The following is a 23948-nucleotide window of genomic DNA, read 5'->3' as shown; positions in this document are numbered from 1 at the left end:
GTTATTCACGCCCGTACGGATAAAAAAAATATAAACCAGCTTTAGACAACCGCATACCGAACTTCGTCTATCCTTACTCGTCAATGTCAAAAATGTTCTTTACAACAAACGAATAATTCTTACTGTAACTTACTTGACTTTTCCGAAATGGCTAATCATATGTTATTGTCTGCAAGGGCAAAAAAACGATGATTTATGTCAAAACGAATGAAGTAAAAGATTTTTTCTCAAACACACCACTATACTTCCAACAACGGAACTAGGAATCCAGCTCTTACTTTTAAAATTCTTGAATAGCTTGTTTCTTGCTTCCCATATTCATTTGTCCCATTTCATACTGCCCATTAATCGCTAAAACAATTCCAACAGAAAATATTTAGGGGAAATGTCGAAAATAAAACTAATTTTAGCATCTATACCAACTCGGCTTCACAACTATTAACATTTCATTAAACATATCATTCATTGTTATCGAATCTGATACTTCATTTGATCCGATTTGATTTGACGATTCAGTATAAAATCTTTTACCTCGTTTGTTTGAACACGTAGTATGATATATAAGATGATGTTCTGGAGCTCAATATTTACTCTTTTCGCGTTTGTCGATAACAGATGATACAGAAAAGGATTAGAACATTATTCTTCCACTGCTATACTCTTGCTCTTAGTAATATATCTTGTGTGACTTAATGAGACAAATCGACATAAACTTTTCATCTTTTATTAAACACCAGGCTAGACTTTCGTACAGATTAAACATAATTTCCCTTAAAATATTGATTACACAATTGAATTGCTTACCATAAATAACACTGCCTAAGACTATTATGTAAGCGCTAATACTTAAAATCTTCAATTTTCGATCCACTTTCATGGTACCAGTCGAATGCTTGCATTTTAACTAAATGTTTCTTTATTTTGCCCGAACACGTTCTGGGTAATTCATCGACGAAATAGATTCCTCCTCGTAACTTGTACAAATCACTCGGTAGTTTATCTAAAATGCAACCGAAGAAATTCATTAAAACCACAAACCACTATGCCATCAGGTGGAATTGACCTACCTTTTATCCACAAATGAATATCTTCAGCGGTTAATTTACTATCTGCTACCTTAACAACGACAGCGGTTGGAATATCATAGTAGATTGGTACCCGTACGCCAACAACACAAACTTCTACTAATTCCGGATGAGATGCTAAAATTGATTCGATTTTTGTGGAACTAACGGGACTGTGTAAATATTCCAGAATGTCTTCTCTCCTGCCCGTTATGTACAGGAAGCCATCCTCATCAAAGTATGCAATGTCGTTTGAGTTCAGAAAGCCCTCACTGTCAATGACTTTGTCTCTGGATGGTTCGTTATTTAGATAGTCCTGGATAATTTAGAATTTGAAATTTAGAACAAGAAATTCACAGAATTGCATGCTCGATTCACTCACCAAAAATTCGTACTCGGTTTTCGTCCAAAGTTCACCACTTTCGTTAGGTCCTAAGAGCTGACCGTTTTCTCCCTTGATCTGTTTATTGTTTCAGTTAGTCATCTATAATGCGTTCATTACACATTGGTTCAACTTACCTTTACATGAATTCCCTTCGCTAACAACCCTACAGATCCTTCTGGTCCGAAGACTTCAATTGAAACGATTCCAGCAACTTCCGTCAATCCATAGCCCGATATAACAATTCCATTGGGTACGTAATTGCGCATCTCCAGAACAGAATTGTACGGAACGGCCGCACCGCCAGCAGCAAATACTTTCAGCGATGGCAGCTCGATTTTCAATTGTCTTAATATCACCACTGCTCCGGTTAATTGAGTTGCATTGCAGAACACATCGGTAACGTTGTATTTTTGAGTGAGTTCGATTATCAGTTCGGGTGTGGATTTTTGAGTGGTTATAATGCGAGTCTTCAGCCCGGACAAATCTCCGAATGCTACGGCTACACCACTGATCCAGTACATTGGACAAATATTTAGTGTTACATATTCGTATGGGGTGGCTGGTTTACTGGAAGGAAGATAGTGAGGAAATGAGTTTTCGGTGGATGGAAACTGAAATTAATGGATAGTCTTACGGTGTTCGGAATAGTTGACTCAGGAGCATCGCATGAGATAAGCATATAAACTTTGGCTTTCCAGTCGTTCCAGAACTTGGTAGCATTACTGCTGTAACTTTTCCTGGCTCTTTAATCACAACCGGTCTGTAAACAAAAACATTTCCCTGAATATTCTGCTTAAAATTGATCGGAAAATGTATGTAATTACACAAGTTCCTCTTCCTTCTCATAATCAATTAGGAAATCTTCTATGGTCTGGTATCTGCCACCATTATTTTCGAATGTTATAATTGTTTGGCCATCGGTGTAGTCCATTATTTGTTCGACAGTTGATACGTTGCAAATTATGAAGTGAGGATTCACACGTCTTAGATCGTTCCTTTCGTCCTCTGTAAAATTAAATTTAAATTGTTTGGAATCAAATTGTGGGTTAGAGAGACATTCTTTATGTTATATCTTGTTTGGGTCTCGATTCGGTTTTATACGAGATAAGATCTTTGTTGAATTTGAATAACTAAATGTGGAAAGGGGACGTGTCGCGATAGCGAATTATAAGAAAAAGGAAAATTGCGTTTTGTTACCGCTGTCGCAGGCAAAAATTCGAAATAATTCATAAATAATTACAGTTGATAAGGCCAAACGTTTACAAGACACCAGCTGCTTCAATCTCTCACAAAAACACTTCTAAATGTATTCTTACAAGAAGAGGTTACACTATGAAAGACTTAATAATTCCGCCTACACGTGTTGGAATTCATATGGAAGTGTTTTTTGTAGATATTAAAGTAGTAGATGTCTTCAAAACGTTCCTATGAAAAAAAATCGTTATCAGCTTCACTATACTAACACAATGTAAGAAAGGAGCAAAGGATCAACAGATCTGTGTTTCGAGATCTTCACTGATCGTCCCAAACTGATAAATCTAAAGAAAGGAGCAAAAGTATTTAAATTTCATTTTTCTTATAAATCGCTAATGTGACACGTCCCCTATCTGCATTTAGCTGTTTATTTTAGAAGCTTTCTTTTAACGAAACCCCACTAGCACCAACTCTTTTCAAACCTTTTTCTTCCGAACTCTATCCTGTTTCTAGCATTCCTCTTTGTGTAATTTACCGAGCAGCATTCTACTCTATTTCCAATCGTAAACATCGATTTATTTCTAACTACTATGATTAATGATAAAGAAATGTGGTTTAATCTCTTCCTATACGTACGCCTCTTATATTGAAGGTTAATGATTATCAGAAGCCAAAACCAATGTAATTGAGTGTATAATAGCCACAATACCATCCATATAATATTATATGCCAGTAACAAATTTACAGATGCTAATGATAGCGTTGAAGTGTTGGTTATTATCTTCCGATTACTTTTTATCATTTTTATTATTTTTGGCTATTATGTCTCCGTATGCCATGTATATGGACCTATCCTTGGTTTATTAATACATGCGACAAAAATGGTATCTGATCACGCAAATGCAAAACTTTCTTATTTTCTGTTCGTGTTGATACAGTCACCTTCAGCGCGTTTTTATCAAATTCACGCCGTAAGTGCGTTGAAAATCCAACATGGAAAGTGACAAGGGTTTAATACTGACCAATATGGTGAAATCGGGCGAAGCTTGCTTTTGGCGCTCTATGCGTCTTTTGATAGCCAGTCTCAAATTAAATCAACGCACTCCAATAACAGACACTGGTCTTGGAGAGCGTTGATTAAATATGAATGTCGGGAGACATGGCACTTAAAAGCTTATGTGCTACAACGCAAGCGTCAGTCGATTGATTTGCCACCTTCGTCTATGGTTTACAATGAATCTGCCCATCTGCACAGAATCTTGAACCACACGGTCGGGAAAATTGATGAAGATTGCGAAGGAACGAAAACTCTAACGCAGTCAAGAAAATATTTTCTCGAATAACTACTGCAATCATGGAAATTTTCGGTGATTCGCAATCGCAACCAATTGTCCCAACGACTTATTTTCTCATGATTATTATAAAATAACCTTAGAGTGATGGGAGACCTGTACCGCGTCTGAGTTCTGAGAAAGATTTTTTCTGCCGGAAAATGGCTGATCCCGGGAAAAAGTGAATGGACTAACAAAAGAAAACATTCGCTCATCGACCCTCAAAGTTATACTTGTTCCACAACGTAATTTGTCAACGGCATGTCAAATTTAAAGAATCTTTCTACGCCTTATCTAATACTTCAAAAGATTAACTCACTGTAATAAGTCACTACATTCTCGTCCAAATAACTAACGATGGCACCAATAGCCAATAATCCAACCGATAACGGTGTCAACACGGAACAGTTTTGCGATATTATCGAAACGACGTCACCAGGCTTTACGCCGGCCTTCTGTAAGCGTACACCCAATCGAACACTTTTCAGATACATTTCTCTGACACTCATTTCTTCACCAGTATCGTGGAATATCTAGCAAAAATAGGAATTATTCGGTTATGTAAAAGATTTGAAGCTGGCTTAAGTCCATCCAACCTGCACAATTTTGTCTTGATTTTCGGCATTCTTCAAAACTTTCAGCAGATAAGAGCCAAGCTGTAAACTTTTGTCGTGATCTTCAGCCGGTCCGCTCCAGATTTTCGTTTCAGCATTGAAATCACTGTCGAGGGGTGGTGGTGCCATTTTGTGAAACTGTTTTTCTTTTTTTTTTAAATTCGTAATTTATTGTCACAGTTGAAAATTTTAGTCCATACTAACGTTTCCATTCCAATTCTACCTGAATTTATTGATTCTGTGTCGTATATCTTGTGGATATTCTGTTAGATAACCCGAAATGTTATCAACTTATCTGAAGATCGTGTGTGTGGATTGTAAGATGATTTACGTATGTTGTTTCAATTAATTTCAACTTGAAAGTAATGAATGAATTTTGTATACCCTTTCTTATCATGATGGCTATACGTTCTCAGGTGCCATACAATGCTTTTTTATAATGAAAGATAAAGAGAATTTTTTTTTGTGTGCTGTTTATCTTTTCACTGACGATCATATTCGCATTAAGTGGATTTGACTAGTTATCTTATCGGAGCAAATATTTTTTTTTGTTATTATTGAATCAAAGAAAATCAGCATATAAATTTCGTGTGATTTTTCCTTTTCTAATTTATTTATTTTTATGCAATAATCACATTTAATCAATTAATTTCGTTCCATAATGCCATAGCATCGGTTGGCCTACATGGAACGAGGGGTAACCACTTGGGTTATTTAGAAGACAGACTCGTCGTTACAAATGTTGGTAGATAACATAAGAAGCAGGGTATAAACTTTGTATAAATTGCGCAAAATGTCGTATAACTTTCGTATAAATATATAAATGTACAATTTTCGTAGAAATATCGAAAAGATAAAAATATAAAAACAAAATTTCGAGAGGAAATTCTTCAGAAATTGAGAGGAGACAATGTTTTGGGACACGTTTCCACGAAAAGCCCATATAGTGGGACACAATTTTCCATAATTGTAAACCCCTTCGCTACTTTGAGTGTACTTTGGACTTTGCCATTCCGATGGAGTTATTTTCAGACTGTCTTGAAACGCATTTAACGTTTTAAAAGCTTGAATGGAAAACTTTACTACACCAAGCGTAAGCCTGTTGAACTTTTGACTACATCGACTGTTGAAGAGAGAGCATTGACGAATTTTGATTGATTACTGCATTGAATTTCAATGGATTGATGCGCCGACAGTGACATCGTGACGAACACACCTCTTGTATAATAATTATAAATTGTCAATGAATTTGAATTATCTCTTTCGAGATTTGAATAGTTAGATCTTTTGTCAGTAGATAATTATAAGTATTTTAACATAAATATCTGTCGTAGGGAGTTAATATATTTTGGTTGTCAATTTTGGCTATTGAGAGTGCCACTTAATAACCATCGATATCGTCAATGTTCTTTAATTTTTTTTATGGAATGTATTAAGGCGTACTGTGTTGAAATCAGTTAACTATAACTACTCACAAGCACTGAGCACAGGACAGAGAGAATGCAAGAAAAGAACAGAAATGTATCTCAATTGATCTATTTATATTGGACAAATTATAGGGATTTAAAGGTAACCCACGCGCGAGTACCCTATTTCATCGGATAAGACCAACCTAAGAGTCCAACAACCGTCATTTTAACAAGAGACGCAAGAGACATGTACTAATAGACTTTCTGTCTTTAGTAGGGGTAGGTCTTTAAACTATTGTTCTGCTTTTGCCTTCATAGACATCACGAATTTGACAAATGTCGGTGTCCTCTACCTATTTGTATATATGGATGAGATTCATTTCATAGCCTATATATATAAGTTTCTAAGAGCGTCTAAAACTTCCGGTCAGATCAGGTAGTTTAACAAACGAAAACCTGACTTGACCTGAGCCTGATTTGATCCATTTTTGGTTGACCTGAAATTATCATAAAATTTTTCAAAAATCTGACCTGAGACGTTTGACCTCATATCCTCCTTTAAAAGTGAGGAAAAAGAATCGGTTTTCCAATTTTGTATTATTAATGCAACAGACTAATTGCAATGACCAATTTGTAATCTGACGTCAAATACCTTTCGCGCAATATATATCGATTGTCATCGCTTGAAACACAAGATTAATTGATTTATTTCCCCTTTCGTTCATCGCATAATTCACAAATGATATGGCTAAATCCACTAGCGATATGATTAATAGTTCCCGTAAAACAAAACAGTGCTCAATACGCAAAGATAAATACACCGAAGAAAGTGTTAACATTAGGCATGTATCAAACTGGCTTCGAAATACTATTTTTGCGTATACATCGGGTATGAATGAAGTAACGTACAACATGTATAAAATACACAGTACATGTACATTGTACGCGTAGCACGTAAGATTCGCGTAAATTCACGTGTATGTTGCAAGCTACCTTTTTACACCACAGTTGTATTTGTATTGCTGAGTTAGCCTAGACCTAACCTTTCCAACGATACCAAACATGCTGTGTTTCAATATGGTCAAATTACTTTCTTGCCCTTATTTTATATCTTAGATAGCCCTTAAGTCCGTAAGAAAGTAATTTGACCATGTTGAAACACAGCATGTTTGGTATCGTTGGAAAGGTGAGACCCTAGGCTAAATCAGCATTACAATTAGCGAGAGAAATGATCAAAACTGGCGATCCATCGGCGCCTTATCTGGTTCTCTGTAGCAGGAAATGGGTCTACCATTCAACACATTATTTGACTTTCAATTCTAAATTCTTTTGACTAATCCTAACGTAATCGTGAAAATTCAGCAAATATTTTGTGCTCTAACTATGAAATTTTTGCTTACTATAGGCTGTACATTGTACAGTGTACAATCCGTTGGGTTCTTTCACTTCTTTCTTGATTGATTATGACTTTCTCATTTGTAACTATTATTGTAACATTAAATTATGATGAATTACGATTCTTAATCACGGGGCTGCCCTCTACTAATATCAATAAAACAAAACTTCACGACATATCAGGTATGGACATTTTCACGCTCACCGTGATATATTTTTATCTGTGATTGCTTTACGAAAGCTGTTATTTCAATAAAATCGGTTCAGTTACAATAATAATGTCGACTCAGTTTTTCTTCGATTGCATTTAAGAGACAATTCGCCCAAACTTCAAACAGTCGGGATTCAGGTGACGGCGAGCCAAACAAACTATGGCTCAAATGAATCCTCGTTCAATTCAGAAAATATCGTGGAACAACTTTTTCCACGACAATTTTTTGTTGGGCTGACATGGCCCTTAGAAAAATTTTCTCCGGAGTTGTCGTGAAAATCGTCTTTTATCAATAGCTCCAACATGCGAGATGTGAATAATGTCAAATTGTGTACGTTTATGAAGGTCGATGAGCTGAATATTATTGACCAACAAACGCCGATGTTCGGCCCACCCAGCCGCCACAACAAGTGAAAAACCTCGAGAAAACCGAAATTTTTGAAGGGCTCTGGGCGGTTGAGAAAGTTAGTAGCAGGAAGCTCTAAGTTTTTGTAGCTTACTTCTTGCCCTATCCATTGATACCACTCGACCATACTTACCGTCCCAGATAGAAATGGAGTTGATTTTTCACAATGTATCTCAACCTATCAAATTTTGGAAACTCTTCGAACTGTAAGGTTCCCCAAATAACGTTTTTTCGAGCGAATTTTATTATTTATAGTTTTACGAGATAATAGTCAGTAAAACTAACGTGATACAGCCAGAAGATGAGCCATAGATCTTTTTTGGAGAGGTTAAACTGACGAAACGAACCAAAATTTTACCAAAATGTTTTCGAGATTTTTCACTTGTTGTGGCGGCTGGGTGGGTCAAACATCGGCGTTTGTTGGTCAATAATATTCAGCTCATTGACCTTCATAAACGTACACAATTTGACATTACTCACATCGCAACATGCGAGTTGGAGTAATTGATAAAAAACGATTTTCGCGACCATTTCGAAGAAAATTTTTCTAAGGGCCATGACAGCCCAACCAAAATTTTTCGCGAAAAAAGTTGTTCCACGATATCCTCAGAATTGAAGTGACGATTCATTTGATTCATACCTCGATCGGATCGCCGTTGGTTTGAATCCCGATTTCATATAAGCTGTTCAAAGTTTTGGCGAAGTGACTCTTAAATTCCAAACAACCTAATCTTTCGTTGACGATAAAATATTGTCAAAAACAATCATAGAATCTACTACTTCTATTGATCCCAAATATTTCCAACATTATTGATTCAGAAATTATTACTTTGCGTTGTAATAACACGATTGATGAATGTATAACGTTCCACGTATGTATAAATTTTACATCTCTGAAAATCTGTGAATGCGCATGATACTGAGGCGGAGCTACCATGTATCTTATCTTTCAACCAATCAAAATGGATTATATAAAAGAAAATGTGGTATGGTCACGCTCGCGTCAGTTATATACACGATTTTGTTGATTTATACCTAAAGGAACTGAGAGCTGGTGTTTTATGTTATTTTTTGAGCGAAGAAATTAAGTTAAGAAGAAATTTCTTTTATAAAAATTGCTTATGTAAAGGATGTGTTCCAGCGTTCATTGGTTGAAATGGAAATGCTAAAAACAAAATAGAATTGTAGGGAATGTGGTTAAGAGGTGTACTGCTCCTTATGTAAAGTATATTTGTTGTATTATTACTGAATTAAATTGGCACAGCTTTGTAAGCTAAATTTTCAAGGAAAATTGTTAATTATATTACATCGCATGATTCTTTTTCAGCTTTATGTTACTTTCAATGGAAGTTATGCTGTTTTTATTCTATGCATTTTTCATAACGAAAAAAAAAACTCCAGAGAAAACATAAAAGAACAGAAAGTTAATCAAAAAAGGATAATAAAAAGCATAAATGAACGGGATGCTTTCTTAAACAAAACATTCGACGTTTTTGAAAAGTTTTTTTTTATTATTAAAAAAACGAACAAATTCTATTTAATGGAAAAAATGGTAATCAAAGGGTGCTACACTCCAGGTGAGATGCCCCCTAGCTAAAATGCATACATTGTCCATTCAATCGACTTGCTTGGGGGTATAATATACTACTAGCATTTCGTCATGCCATTTTATTGTTTACTCACCTCTAACATCATTTTATTCATTTTTAGCTTTCAGAATTTTTTTTATTAATTTTATTCCCTTTATCGAATGTGTACGCGTATTTCTGACGAAAAGGTATACCCAAACATAGAATGTTATACATATTTTTCGGAGTAATGGTATTTGAATACAAAACAATGAATGAAAAAGGCAATGTTCGATATTCGTTTCCAATAAATAATTATAGATCATGAAACGTTACCGTTCAACTCTATTAATAACCGTGCATTTCGTTTGGTAAAAAGAAAATTTTTTGAATTAGAGACGAAAAAGAAAAAAAAACATTTTAATTCGAAGGAAAAAAGACTTTCGTTGAATTCGTTTTTTTTTTTCGTTTCGTTTCTGTTAACGGAAAAGCAACGTGAGGTGTGTGGATTGATCAATGAATTGAATCAAATTTCGGGTATGATCCGATTTACATCATGGTGTGATAACAAATTTGATTTTTATATGTTTTGATATGGTTTTTGTTCTGTTCATTGATTATGATGATAGCTGCTGCTGTATAGGCTTTTATGGTATATGACTACCTGTGTTTAAAATCTTTTACGAGACCGCAAATGTATATTATCAATATAACCATCCAATCTTTTACTCCTTTTCATCTAAGTACTGTCTGTAGTTTCATACAAAATCTGTTACTTCATTAGTTTTAATATGCATTTTACCATGTAAGAAAATAAGCTTATTCTGGTCGCCGCTGTCGTTAACAGGCTAACGCGATTGTCTGACCAATCTGACTTCTGAGTTTTACTGATCGAAATCATAAAGACAAATTACGTGATGCGCGGCAAAAGACATCAGAAATTCCTAATTATCATCTCAAAAATATTACTTTAACCACAAAAACAAGAGAATGAGATATTTATGCAGAAATTCACAAAAAATGTATTGTGGGTTTGGATTCTTAGTGCCAATTCTATTGCCATCTTCAAGATGTTCTCTCCACTTAAATTCTTTGAGATTTGATTGGATTTCCTATGCATATCTAAATACCAAAAATTAGCAGAAAAATCACTGATTCGATTAGATGATTTATAAGGAAAATCCCAAAACAATCGCTAAGATAGTCTTAAATTATACCGAAATAAGAAAAGTCTAGATGATAATGTAGCAGATCGCGTAGACATTAGCCATGAACGACTCCGTACACACACAGCTTACGAAACTTTACCAACTAAAATTCGAAAACGTAAGCTGTTCTCATGCACTAGTTCATTCTTCGTTATTATCCTTCCGGATCCGGAAAACATATTACAAAAACGGTTCGAATTTCACCGTTCTTACCACTGCCTGCCTTTGAGTAATTTTTCGAGAAAATCAAGAAAATCGATAAAAATTCCCAAAGTTCGAGAAAATCAAGTCCAGAAAATTAGAAAATTTGATAATTTTTTTTCGAATTTAAGAAAATCAAGGTTTTTTTGGAAAATCGAGAAATCGACATAGTTTGAGTAGTTTTCTCGAATCTTCTTGATTTCAAGAAAAGTACCAAAAAATTTAAAAATTAAGGAAAATTCGAGAAAATCAAGAAAACTTTTCTCAGGGATAAGCAGTGATCTATACGATCCAAGATCTCATGATAAAATTAACCAATTTTCATAAACATTCAATTCATTGTCGATCTTTAGGCATAGCTACTTTCACCTTCGAATATTTTTGAACGCAGACCATTGAGAAACAATGGTTATGATCTTCATCGAATGTTGCAGGACTGGTGTAAATGTTATTTGCATCAAGCCGAAAATAGGCGGTGAGTAGAAAACAATGGTCAAGATGTCAGTCTATTATGATAAAATAATGGTGAAAATACCGAAAATTGGAGTCGATGCTGTTAAAGCCCTTTCCTTCGTTTTCCTCAATACCATGACGACAGTTTGAAACCTATGCTATATTTAACCGATACGAATAGCTATTTTGCTAACGTATGAAAATTGTCAATCCGAGGCGAAGCCGAGGTTGACAACACATGGTATACGGAAAATTCCAGTTTAAGCGCAAGTAAAGCTGCTTCGAGTGACAGCTGCCAAGAACTAGAGTACTAATTATTTCCAAATGTTTTTACAGTGCAAAAACTTGTTTGATACACTGTCCAGTTTTAGTTCTCTCTTTAGAGTCCAACTCATGCTTGAAGTGCGGCGACTGTAGCAATTTTACACTTTCATCGAATGAATATTGAATATATGCGCACTACATTACATAATAAGTAATATGCACCTGTGTTCAAATGTTTATTTTGACGAGTTGGTGATTGTGATCCTAAGACGAAGGCGCAGATAAAAGCATTGATCAAATGAATTTTTCTTTAAAGCTCTAACAAGAATAGGCCGAGTGCATATCTCAGCCTTAGTAGAAAATCCAAATACAAAGAGTCGAAATGAAGGTGACTCATAAAATGTTAAAATAAAGGTTTTATCGAAAAGCCTGTCGTGCCAAAGAAAAATTTGAGTCTTCTGGCACGACAGGCATTTTCTAAATGACATTCGTCATTACTCAATATCTACCAATATCTTCATTTTAGTGCCAATTTTTTTGATGCCTACCTTCGTTAGGGCACACAAATAAATTTCGTAGGATAAATGTAACAATAATAGCATTGGTTTCAACCTCAACGTTCTGTGGAATTAGGACAATGTAATGTTGATTTCTTGTTAATAATTTTAAATAAAACTTCAAAAATTTTACAACTTCAAAGTTTCCATTTTTATTGTTTTTATAAGCACGATGTATACTTGAACGATACTCTAGTATATTTAGTGGGAAATTACACATATAAAAATTTACAATTATCAGACTTGACACTAAAAACTGATAAATGTAATTTAAAATAAAAATATTTTTTATTTCTAAAATTTAAACATAAGGGGCTGTGTGTGTGTGTGTTGTGTTATCACTAGTCAGAATAAAAGTAGAAAAATAAAATTACACAAAATCGGAAAATCATCTCAACTTTAAATCTAAAAATGACTTTGCCTTCATGAGGATGATTAATATCACATTACAAGTAAACTAAGATATTTTCTCTGTTAAGGATTTAAAGACTTTCATATAGGTATTGGCGTCCAGGTTGAGCCATCATTACATTCTTCATATTCCACACTCGGTCGCTAAGTAGTTTCGGTTTTTGAGCAAATTTAACTAACGAGAAATCAGTTGGAAAATGATTCACGAATCTCATTTCATTTCAAGCATTAGAATTGACGATTGGGGGGTAGTTTTGATGTATATAGGAAAGGAAGTGAAATAGTAGTAGGATGATACTGTGATAGATCCATGCTATAACAGATGCACTTTCCTGACAAAAATTATCCGTAGACTTCCAAGTCGCTTCATTCATCTGTAAAACGCTTGCAAAATCTGAACAAAATCATTTTAATGAAGAAATGGTCAGACTGATACGTTTGTTGCTGCATCGATCAGGAAAACGAAATCTTTCAGACCCAAAATGTGTACAAGTTATCAAGCACAATATGGACATCATTATCTTATAGATCATGTTCGTCAAAAACGTTTTCATTGATTAATTAACCAGTCATGAAATTTGAAGGAAAATTTTTATTGTTTTGCCCACGTACAAAATCCCACTTTCATATCTAAGCTGTTACTACTGTTCCTCGCCGTTTCTATAGTTTCTTTAATATCGTGTGTTATTTCAAATAATAAATGAGAGAAATCATATAAACCAAGCAGAACATCTTAGATACAAAAGTGGGATCTTTTTCGTGTGTGAAACACCACGGAAAAGTTCGTAAATTGAAATTCGCGAAAATACTCTGGTTACCACGTTTGAACTGTTGTGTTGCGTTAAATTTTAGATCATTCGCAATGAAAACACCAGAGTCTTCTAGTCATTTTCTCTACTCCGCTGAAACTTCAACAGCCTTTGTTGTTAAAACCGTTGTGTTTACCTTCGGAAAAAAGTTGAAAATTGCATTTGGCTGACATGTGGCCAGTAGCGAGACCCTCGAAATGCAATTTCCAACTTTTCTCCCCCTTGGTGAACAAATAGCTATTCATTTTGAAAATCCGAAAATTTTCAGCGGGAAAGTTCAAAAGTCAATAGACCTGGTATTTTCCGACTAACATCGTCGGCTACAAAGTTATTGAACTTAGAACGGAAATTTATTATTTTGGAGCTGTATCTTCTCTGATAAAAGATCACGATTTGAGATAAAATCTACCCGTCAAACATTTGTTGGGAACGTAGCACTAAATTTCCGTATTTAAGACCAAACGGGTGATGTGATCCAGCGAATTTGTATGTGCAGTGCACTTAGATTTAGCATAGCACACACTTACTCTGTCAAGTCATTTTTCGATGCGAATATTTTGTACCACCTCGTAGAAGTCAGTCATGAGTCACTCATTTGAATAAAGTTGTCTACCACACGCAAGCCTTATTCGCCCTGTCACTAGCTCGGTAAATATTTCGCTTATCTGACGACGGAGTACCAGTTAGGTGGACAGGTAGATTGAAAATGAAAGACGAAAATCTTTTCGAAAATTAGCTTCCGAGTGCGGAATAGAAAGTATTCATCAAAATAAATGGTTCGGACGATTCGTTTCCGAGTACAATCATCAAGTAAATTCATGCATTTCCGTTCAAATGCACAAAAAGTGCATCAGGACGACATTTGGCTGCCCATGTTTTTGTTCATATATGACTTGTCAGCTCTAAATGTTCTCATCAAATTTAGAATGAAAATGAAACGAACAAACGAAACTTACGTAAGAAATCAAAAGTTTGGAATGTGGAAACGCTGATTTCTTGACACAAAATTCTTCTACTTATTCCGTCCTCTGGTCACCCGATTCACTTTACTCGCATAATCGCCATTCAATGGAGCCGAGCTTCTTGTCTTTCGCCCATTAACCACAACCACCTTATTGCTACCGGTCACCGTTGCGTCCACCAATTTCGCCTTTTTCGCCGGCACCGTTTCATCTTTCGCATCGGAGATTTGTTTGCTTCGCGTACGTAAATAATATCGTTTAGTTCTAGCGGACGGTTCTTGGTCTTTAGTCAGCGAATGGTCATCACAGCCATTGCCATTTTCAGTGCGACCAATACTGTCACATTCCTGTAGCATTTTAGCCAGTTCGAAGTCGCCCTTCTCCTGGATCATTCGCTTGCAATTGGCTTTGTTCAGCATTATGTTACAGATGATTTTCTCTTTTGATTTTTCGCCATTCCGACGGCCAGCCACATTCCGTTCGCCGGAATCTGTGGCATCCTGAGGCTTGTTTGCTTTTTGATTTGCGCTTGTATTCGAGACTAGACAGAATGCTGATCGACGAGTTTTGGTGAAATGGTCCGGTTTGAATTTGCTGAAATGGAAGTGGGTTTGGTGATTTTGGGGGCGAGTAGTTTGGAGAAAATTTGAATTTTTACCTCTTTGCTGGTGCTTGGAAGAAGTACGCTCCTTTCATGGGATTGGTATGGCGAATTGAAGGAATTTTTATAATTTTGTCGGATCTAAAAATGGAAGGAAGATTCGGTTAATTGAACGTGGACGAATTTCAGTACGTGACTTAATAACTATCCTACGACCTAAAACCGTGAAAAATGAACTTTTGCGTTTAAGCCCTAAACCTTCGTTGACGTCGGACGTTTGCCCGTTAAGCAAATTCTTTGTTCATTTTCTGTGATGAAACTTCGTAATATTGGTCAACAAGCTCGCGAGCCAAAACGTTTTCTGCAGGACTTTGAAAGCCAGTTTCATGTGGAAAACTGACAAATTCTTAGGGACAATGACCGTTGGGTGAAACAATCAATTTGCACTAGAAACGTTTCTTATTTCGAGTTAATAGTCACGAGAAGCAGGATAAGAACCAGTTAAGATCGTAGCCAATTGCTGCGAAACACCCGTCCGTGCTCGCATACTAAGTGCACACGTAAAACTATAGTGGGATTGTATAACTAGAATGAAACGCCTTTGAAGTTCGACACCCGCATCTAGTGTGAAACGCAAACCTGTTGCGATAAAATCTTCTCAAATACCTCTATAGGTCATACAAGTTATGCGTGGAGCAATAGTTGAAGATCACCAAGTTAGGTATGAGGTGATGATACATAGGTCGAAGCTTCGTCAGGGGGCTTTCGAAATTCAATTTCTTTATCTTGCGCGTAGTGACAACAAATTGTTCCAGTCAGCCTATTTGGCAGACCGCTTAATCCCTCAGTACACTGTGTTAACTCGCTACATAAAACCTCAATTTCGTCAATGCATTTGTAGCAACGTACGAGATAACAAAACTAACCGGGTGACGATCCACTTGTCACAATGCGAACGGATTATCGCAAGTGGTACAAAAGGTGTGTTAATTGTCCGCAGTACTTTGTTGTCAAGCTAAGAACTGATACCCAAACCTATGGAATACCAGACATCACAGTGTGACCTTGTTCATTTCCGAAACAAAACATTACAAAGTGTTACATATACCACTCGAAATAATTTGGGGAGTGAAGGGTGAACCTGAATCAATTTCTTCGGCCATCAATCAACCCAGATTCCTTATATCGACGCTTCTTTAACACTGAAAGCGTTTTTCCTACCTCGTACCAATTTTACCGTTGATTTGGAATGAACATTCCAAAATGGTACAATGTAAAAATTTATTTGGTGAGTCGTACCCGTCGTACCAATCGTTGGTATGCTGCACAAATTAATTGGTACAGGGTACCAATTTGACCGTTGATTCCAAATCAACGGTAAAATTGGTAGATTTTATTTTCAGTGAATACGATACTAGAGTTAAGTGTAGCTTTAAGACACTTTACAAACTTGTCAATAGCACCTGGCTCTAACCTGGCACATCATTTTTTTTTAGTTTGAAAATATCGAAAGTGCTATAGATCAGTATAACGAGTATAACAAAAAGCTCATTGACACTCCACGAAGGCGACACTATCTGGTGATGCGAGTTAAAAAATTCACCGACTGACGACAACATTCGTTCAATGGTGACGATAAGGTTTGTTCACTTATAACAAAAAAGTACTCCGTGTGAAAGACAAAATTGAATTTTTTCAATTTTTGTTTTGTCTACTTGCTTGCTCTCTCACGGCTCACGGAATACATTTTGTTGGAAATCATACTTAACAAAAAAAAAAACTTTTAAAAATGTATACTTACATATAAATAGCCGACAAGGGCATCAGTCGTATCGGTTTAAAATGTGTCATTTCCCTGCCTATACTGTCGGCACTATCTAATTGACGTTCTGCTTGATCCAGGGTTGATTGTTGTACATCAACGAATTCAACTTTTTTCGTTTCCTTTTTAGCATTTAGCAGAGTTATGCTGCAGAATAGACAAACATACAAAACGGTCAAAATGTTAGCAAATATTCAACGAGCAACCATTTTTTTCTTCTTCCAAAACAAACCTTTCACTGTTTGTTTTAGTTAAACTCTGTTGACATGTCCACAGTTCATTTTGAAAATATTTTTTATTATCTTCGATGGTGGTTCTCATGAATGAATGTTTTACGCTAATGTTGTGCGCCACAGTGGTCGACAAACAAATCCAGGTCGATACACGAATGTAATCCAGCACAATTTTGTTCCTTTTATCGAGTGTTTATCGAGCAAATGAAAACATCAACTCTTCTTCATTCGATGTCCTTGACATTAGCAAAACGAAAAATAAAATCATTAAAATCTCTACGACACTGACACTGGCCAATTTCATTGACAAAGTGGAACTAAACTAACCTTTGGTGCAGTTATTGGAATAATATCACAAGAATTTAACGTTTGGAAAATTCATCGGAGCAATTTATCACTTTTTCCGTAAATAAAACTACCCTGTGCTAAAGTAGCATAAAGAAAATTGCGTCAAAGTTGAGGTTAGGTTACGGTACGTATATAGAATCCATTCAAAACACTAATAATAACTATCTTCCTTGCGTAATTATTAGTTCTATTTACACAATTGACTTTTTCATTTAATTTAAACTAAAATGTCCGAATCGCAAGACGTCAATAGATTTTGTTTTGGGTCCGAAATTGAATAGAGAATTTCTTTTTTTGTTTCGAAAATATTTAGTTTTGCAACAAATGTTCCACAATACACAATCCACAACAAAACCGGCTGCAAGCAAAAAGTGTTGAAATGTCAAGGGAATGCAAAAAATATGAAATGTCAAACGTCAGTGCTGACAGTGTTGCCAAACGTATATGAAATTATGGTGATCCTTGGCTACTCGCAAAACTAATCAATTAAGATTGGCTCACCTAGTTTGTGTATAGAGTGTTATGATGAAAGAGATAGAAATATTTTGACAAGTACCCCAAGGCAACTTATAATAAACTGGTCTTCGGTCCTCTCGCTCTCAACGTAACACGTTGAAAGAGAAAGCAATATTTTTACAAGTACCCCAAGGCAAGTTAAATTAACTAGTCTTCGGATCTCTCGCTCTGATCATAACAGTCTATATTACGTAGGTGGAAGCACGGGGTTTCAGGGGGTTTCGAACATTTAGTTTTTTCATGTTGCAGATATTGCAGTGTCAAATTCTGTCCAAGATGTGACATATTTGCAAGGTATTGGCCTTTTTCACAAAGCGTAACCTTCGTAAAAAAAATCTTGAATCTGACAAGAGCACGTGTGCCAACGTGTAAAAAACAAATGTTCAAAACCCCCTGCTGAACCGTGGCGATCCTCTTGTCAGACGGACAGTACATAAACAAATTCCATCATTTATTTCGATGATGATATGATAAGTCTGATCACTGTAAGATCTAGTTTTTTATCTGTCGGCTTCAGAACGACGCACATGGTTTTAGAGGTTATGTGCATGTTTGACAGCCGAGATGGCTCAGTGGTTACCCTTACATCAAAATGATCCGGGATCGATTCTCAGACAATTCCACACGGATTTCGTCCAGCGATTATATCGTATTGATTTTTTCATGCTTACTAAGGGGGAAAGTAGAACAAATTGTAATATTTTACTTTCGCCTCTTGAATTGACATTTTCTTACTTTGGACTCCCTTAGCAAACGTAGATACAAGAATACCATGACACGTATTATGCAAAGCTGCGTTTGGTTTGGTTGACATTTTGAATTTAAACAGGCGTTGGTAAAAAAATATTTGAAACTGACAGTTTGCAACAAGTGCTAAATAGTGAAACAGTTTTACAGATGTTCCTTAAAGGGACTAAGATTCCAAGGGTAGTTTTATTGTAACCCAGCCAATTTTGTAAATAGAATGTTTTCATGAGACTAAAATTCATTGTCTTCTTTGACCAAAATAAAGACCCTGAAGATGACCAGGATACAGGTCGAAATGTCGGCAACTTAAAACAAAATTTTCGTGTTTATTGGCTTTGAATATCTCCGCTATATAAAACTTCATATAAGTTGTTGTTGTCAATAGAAACAATGTGCCTGTTTTCTTGTTCATGTTATTGTCAGTTTGTTTGATCCCAATCATTTCTTTGATTTGTCATTTCATCACGGGAGTTGAATATTCGTATGACCCACATATCTGTATCTGCGTCCAAGGTTCTGAAAGAACAGGTGAAGGCAACTCTGAGTTGATCACGACGGAGGTGACACAAAAATTGCTGCAGTGACTACGAAGTGCATATAAAAAAGGCAACTTAACCAACACAAAATTCCGAATTTTCTTAAAAACCATTTTCTTCAAGCTGATTGCGCACACAATCTGTACTAATTGCGTTTATCAATTTTGGTGTCACCCACCTTCTTGGCTATCTTAACCTGTTCTTTCAGAACCTTGTTTGCGTCCCCAAAGTTTAGCCTTGGAAAATAGTTAGTAGTGGACCGTAGTGGATTCATTAACTTAAAAACGCTGACATCACTGCAAGCACCGTTACTTGACAGAAGGAACGTCATTTTTTTTAGCTGCGAGAGTAGATTGAGATGTTTGTGTTTTATTTTTGTTGATGTGCACTTTTCTAATGTTCGTGTGTCAAAAGTAAATGTTACGAAAAATGTGATTCAAAAATAATCAAAACAATGGCTTCATCACTGAACGGTTGGATACATAATTTTACGGTGACCGATGTCTGTACGCATCGGAAAGGCTATACTGTCTATAAAATTACATCAATTGTGAGTGCGACGACATATGTATGTTGTTGTTTTAAGCTTTTTTACGTAAACATTGCATTGATTGATGCGAATATGGCTTCATCGGTCAGGGTGTGTTACCACGTATAATTGCCAGTTCATTTCGCTTACAGGTATTCCCAGTCCACATTCCCGAAACCCTGACCTGCGTGTCGGTTTTTAAGCGATGGTCGGAAATCAAAAAATTACGCAAAATTATGGCAGCACGGCACAAGGAACTGTTGTTACGAGGAACGATGCCAGATATAAAAGACGAGAACTTCTTTAATCGATTCGATGATTCGGTTATTCAACAACGCAAGCAATTCATTCTCAACCTGCTCAACTTTATATCGCAGTATCCGTCACTGTACAAAATGCACGCATTTCAGAATTTCTTCGAGATCAGTCACTCCATTTCGAGCGACAATTCGCCGGAACACCAACGTTCACCCATTGAAGCAATCTGTGAGGAGGCGAATGTAATTCAGCCGAAATTGTCGTTGATCGATCCGGTCAAGGACGAAATCCACAATAAGTACACTGAATCGCCGACCAGTTGTTCGCAGGACAGTTCACTGGCATCGGAAGATTCGACTTCGAGTGAAGCAAATTTGAGTGGATGTGTTGAAGAAGTTGCAGAAGCGGTGGCACAAGAGACATCAACCCATTCAACGGATCAAGTTGACTCTTCAGATTATATCTACGAGGCGGCACTCAGTTTCAGTGAAGCCGTTCGATTTGAGGCAAACGCAAATTTCCGAAGTGCATTCGACAATTACAAGCGTGGCATTGGGATCTTGTTGACGGGCTCCAAGCACGATGTGCTGAACTTTCGCAAGTGCATTGCCAAAGAGAAAACGAAAAAGTACCTAGCTCGGGCCGAACAGATTTACGAACAGTATTTGGCGAACGACGACGCAAACATATCGGATTATGTTGATTCGTCCAACGGTGACGCCAGCCGTGAATCATTATCGATTGAAAGGCCTCTCGGTCAGTTGTCTCGATTCAAAGTGATAAAAATATTGGGAACAGTGATGCAGGTTCAAGACATCGTGGACAAGGATGTTTTCATCATTAAGGCCATCGAAAAACCGTCGTCCAACAATTTACCCCAAATGATCTGTCTGCCCCGCAATATTCCCTTTATGGTAAATTTGATCGCTTACTTCCAATCCGAGGCGACTATCTATTTGGTGTTGCAACAAGCCACTGGCGGCAGACTGTGGGATTACATTCGTTCGTATGAACCCACCAAACACACAACATTACCAGATCGAACCGCATCATTAGCTAGTTTTTTCACCGAACCGAATGATACTAAGCCAAAGCCAGAAACGGTCAACGATAGCAGTAAATACGTTGAAGAAAGTCCATTCATGGCCATGCTTAATCAGTATCGAAACACCGACTACACCAGAAGCAATAGTAACTCGAGCAGCTTGTCGGAGGTATTGGAACATCTGGAGAATAACAGTGACATTCCGGCATTTGACGTTCTGTCAGAAGACATGGACGTATTGGATCTTGTGAATTGTTCGCAAAAACTCATAAAATCGGTGTCTAACACATTGGACCAGTCCCGATCCAGTCATACAAATTCCAAAACAGAATCTGGCGGAGAAATCTTCGACGCAACAGTGTTATCCACCGTGAATAATCGAACCGTTACATTACAACCTTCTAGACGACACGAAATGTTGCGATGTATTAAGACCGTGACGAGTGGTACTCAGAAACGGTTACCGGAACGTACTATTAAGCGGTGGGCATCTGAAATGGTTGTCTGTTTGATAAGTTTACACGAGAGGGACATTGTGTGCGGCGACTTGAATCCGAACAATTTACTGCTCGGAGTCAAAGGACAAATCAACCTGACCTATTTCTATCGACAAGACCAGCGTCAACTGAAAATCGATTGCATCGACGCATTGTATGTAGCTCCGGAACGACCATTAGACTATCGATCCGATTGGTGGAGTTTCGGAGTCATTTTGTTTGAATTGCTAACCGGTGAATCGTTTATTGCATGCCATCCTGGTGGCGTAGCATCGTACTATACCGTTCAGTATCCGGATCAGCCTGACGTGACTCTGTCGGAAGAATCAAAGGATTTATTGAATGAGGTAGGTTCGTCGTTTGTGTGACAATTTCAGTCGTAACATTTTCTCCGATTTCTGTTTCCAGCTACTGCAATCTGAGCCGGAGAAACGTTTGACCGGTTACAATGTGCAGCAACATCGATTCTTTAAAGGCATCAAATGGGACGAAATTTACGACGATGGCAAATGTGAGACCAAAAAATTTTTTAGTTTTATTTATTGTGACTGATTGGACAGAGATGAAATCTTCGTCGTAAAATGGGCGTTTGTTCAATGACTATAAAATAGCTTAAGCATTTCGAACAATGGACCGTGAATCTAACTTCTTATTATATGTCGAGTCGTATCTGTACAAACAGTACGACGATTGTATTACTTAAATGGGAAATTCTTCCAATAAAACCGGAAAATCATTTCAGCTGTTTTACCTTTATTGAACCATAGCCACAGGCTAACAGAGCAAATTATAACTTCATCAATCATCAAGGATATTTGAATAAAATAATTTTATTAAAATTCATTTTTCGATGGGTAAGCCAATGAATGTGTAAAGCAGGTAGGGTCTATTGTCCGGCCGGAGGACATACAAATTTGATTTTCGTACTTAAACGCACTCATTTTCATATTATTTTGACATAAAATGTGAGTGCGTTTAAGACGAATTCGCCGATCGACCATACCTGTTCTAGACTTTCATTGCAACCTAAAGGAGTTGCAAATGAGGTAGCTACTTTCTCAACATAGAATAACAAAAAGACGGCGAGCCCACCTGCACGAGTTGTAAACTACGCCATGTCAAACACGTTGCTTTACCCGATACGAAATAAAATCAAAAAAGGATTGTAGTTCATGATGCAGAGGTAATAAACAAACAAACACGTTTCAGCCGTCACACAAGTCCAAATTAATAAACACTTGAAGAAAGCATGACTCCTGTATGTACGAAAGAAATGAAAGGCCGATTCATCAGCCTCCGAATATTTTCTTAGTTAATGCTACAGTCAGTGCTATGTTTCACGCCATCAGGCTGACGTGTTACTTCAAAACAACTTATCGCATATTTGTGTTTTTCCTTTCAAAAAGCTTTTCACAGTAGGGCGTATCGAATTTTTACCGAATTCTTAAATATTTTGTAAAAGAGTTCAGCTACTGTTATGGAATATTATGTGCACTTACTGGCCAAGGTTACCTCGACTCAGCAACACCGGTTACATTGTCTGCAATGGCTTCGTGGGCGACGTGGGTTAACTTAAAAAGTCCATTCAAAAATGTTGAAAAAGTGGTTTCGGATGGATCGCCGACCGAAACAATGCCTAATGTACTGGTAGTACTCGACCTCCTCTACAACCTCATGCCAAAAGCTAAAGTTAATAATTTGTCTCTCAGGAAATAAAAGCGATATTCATTCAAGTTTACGATATTTTTAACGTTGCTGATTGGCAACGGGCCACTTAAACAGCTAAAGAGATCTAACAAATAACGACAGGACAACAGGTTACAACACAAAACAATCATTGAAAAAACAAACAGAGTTTCAATACTCTTCCCTTGCCCATGGTTCACGTTAAGTGAATTAACTGGGGAAATAGCTGTTTCGACCTCGAAAACTAGCGGCGGTCCAAAAGTCAGAGTGGGCTGACTATCTTCAGTTGTTTCCGCTAGCCTCTTACACAAGACAGCAGCAAAGCTTTCCATGAACAAATGTAGGATAATTTGCATTGAAACATTGCCATCTGCTGATGGAAACTTGGGAAATTGTGGAAAGCTGCTTAGGAATTACAATAAAAACGCAGCAAAAAAACATAAAAAAATTGAGCCTGAGCTCCAAAAACAAAAGTGAAAACTGTTCACGTACTCACGATTCTCACGCAACTCATCCAATCATCAACCCATTAACCTTCCAGGCAGCGAAAACCCTTTACAACTAACACAGTGAAAATCGGACAACTTTCTGCATTCCGATCCTAATGAATTCGTCACTAAAAAACTGCCAAAAGAACCAGACAACGGAAAGAAACGGTCAACGCGCAATCGATCAACTTCGTCTGATT

The 23948-nt window shown here is 36.8% G+C and overlaps 3 protein-coding genes across 3 annotated transcripts; 1 reads left to right on the top strand and 2 right to left on the bottom strand.

Annotated features, from left to right (window-relative positions):
* Window positions 1-710: 710 nt before the first annotated feature.
* Window positions 711-4873, bottom strand: LOC119076675 (4-coumarate--CoA ligase-like 7). The gene is made up of 8 exons (XM_037183571.1): window positions 4571-4873; window positions 4294-4507; window positions 2274-2454; window positions 2084-2209; window positions 1584-2016; window positions 1447-1524; window positions 1068-1380; window positions 711-1000 (listed from the first exon to the last, which is right to left on the bottom strand). The coding sequence occupies exons 1-8, from the start codon at window positions 4715-4717 to the stop codon at window positions 840-842; spliced, it is 1653 nt and encodes a 550-aa protein (XP_037039466.1). The 5' UTR covers window positions 4718-4873; the 3' UTR covers window positions 711-839.
* An 8367-nt stretch (window positions 4874-13240) lies between these two features.
* Window positions 13241-17828, bottom strand: LOC119076705. Its single transcript, XM_037183618.1, has 5 exons — window positions 17426-17828; window positions 17098-17334; window positions 16845-17012; window positions 15101-15184; window positions 13241-15036 (listed from the first exon to the last, which is right to left on the bottom strand). Exons 2-5 carry the CDS (start codon window positions 17184-17186, stop codon window positions 14493-14495), a joined length of 885 nt encoding a protein of 294 aa, XP_037039513.1. The 5' UTR covers window positions 17187-17334; window positions 17426-17828; the 3' UTR covers window positions 13241-14492.
* Window positions 17829-19557: 1729 nt separating this feature from the next.
* Window positions 19558-22310, top strand: LOC119076668 (ribosomal protein S6 kinase delta-1). Its single transcript, XM_037183561.1, has 3 exons — window positions 19558-19795; window positions 19927-21921; window positions 21983-22310. Exons 1-3 carry the CDS (start codon window positions 19700-19702, stop codon window positions 22124-22126), a joined length of 2235 nt encoding a protein of 744 aa, XP_037039456.1. The 5' UTR covers window positions 19558-19699; the 3' UTR covers window positions 22127-22310.
* Window positions 22311-23948: the final 1638 nt, after the last annotated feature.

This window comes from Bradysia coprophila, unplaced genomic scaffold (assembly GCF_014529535.1).
Source record: "Bradysia coprophila strain Holo2 unplaced genomic scaffold, BU_Bcop_v1 contig_232, whole genome shotgun sequence".
Taxonomy (NCBI): domain Eukaryota; kingdom Metazoa; phylum Arthropoda; class Insecta; order Diptera; family Sciaridae; genus Bradysia; species Bradysia coprophila.
The sequence above is the reverse complement of the archived record's forward strand: the minus strand, read 5'-3'. Positions and strand labels throughout refer to the sequence as shown.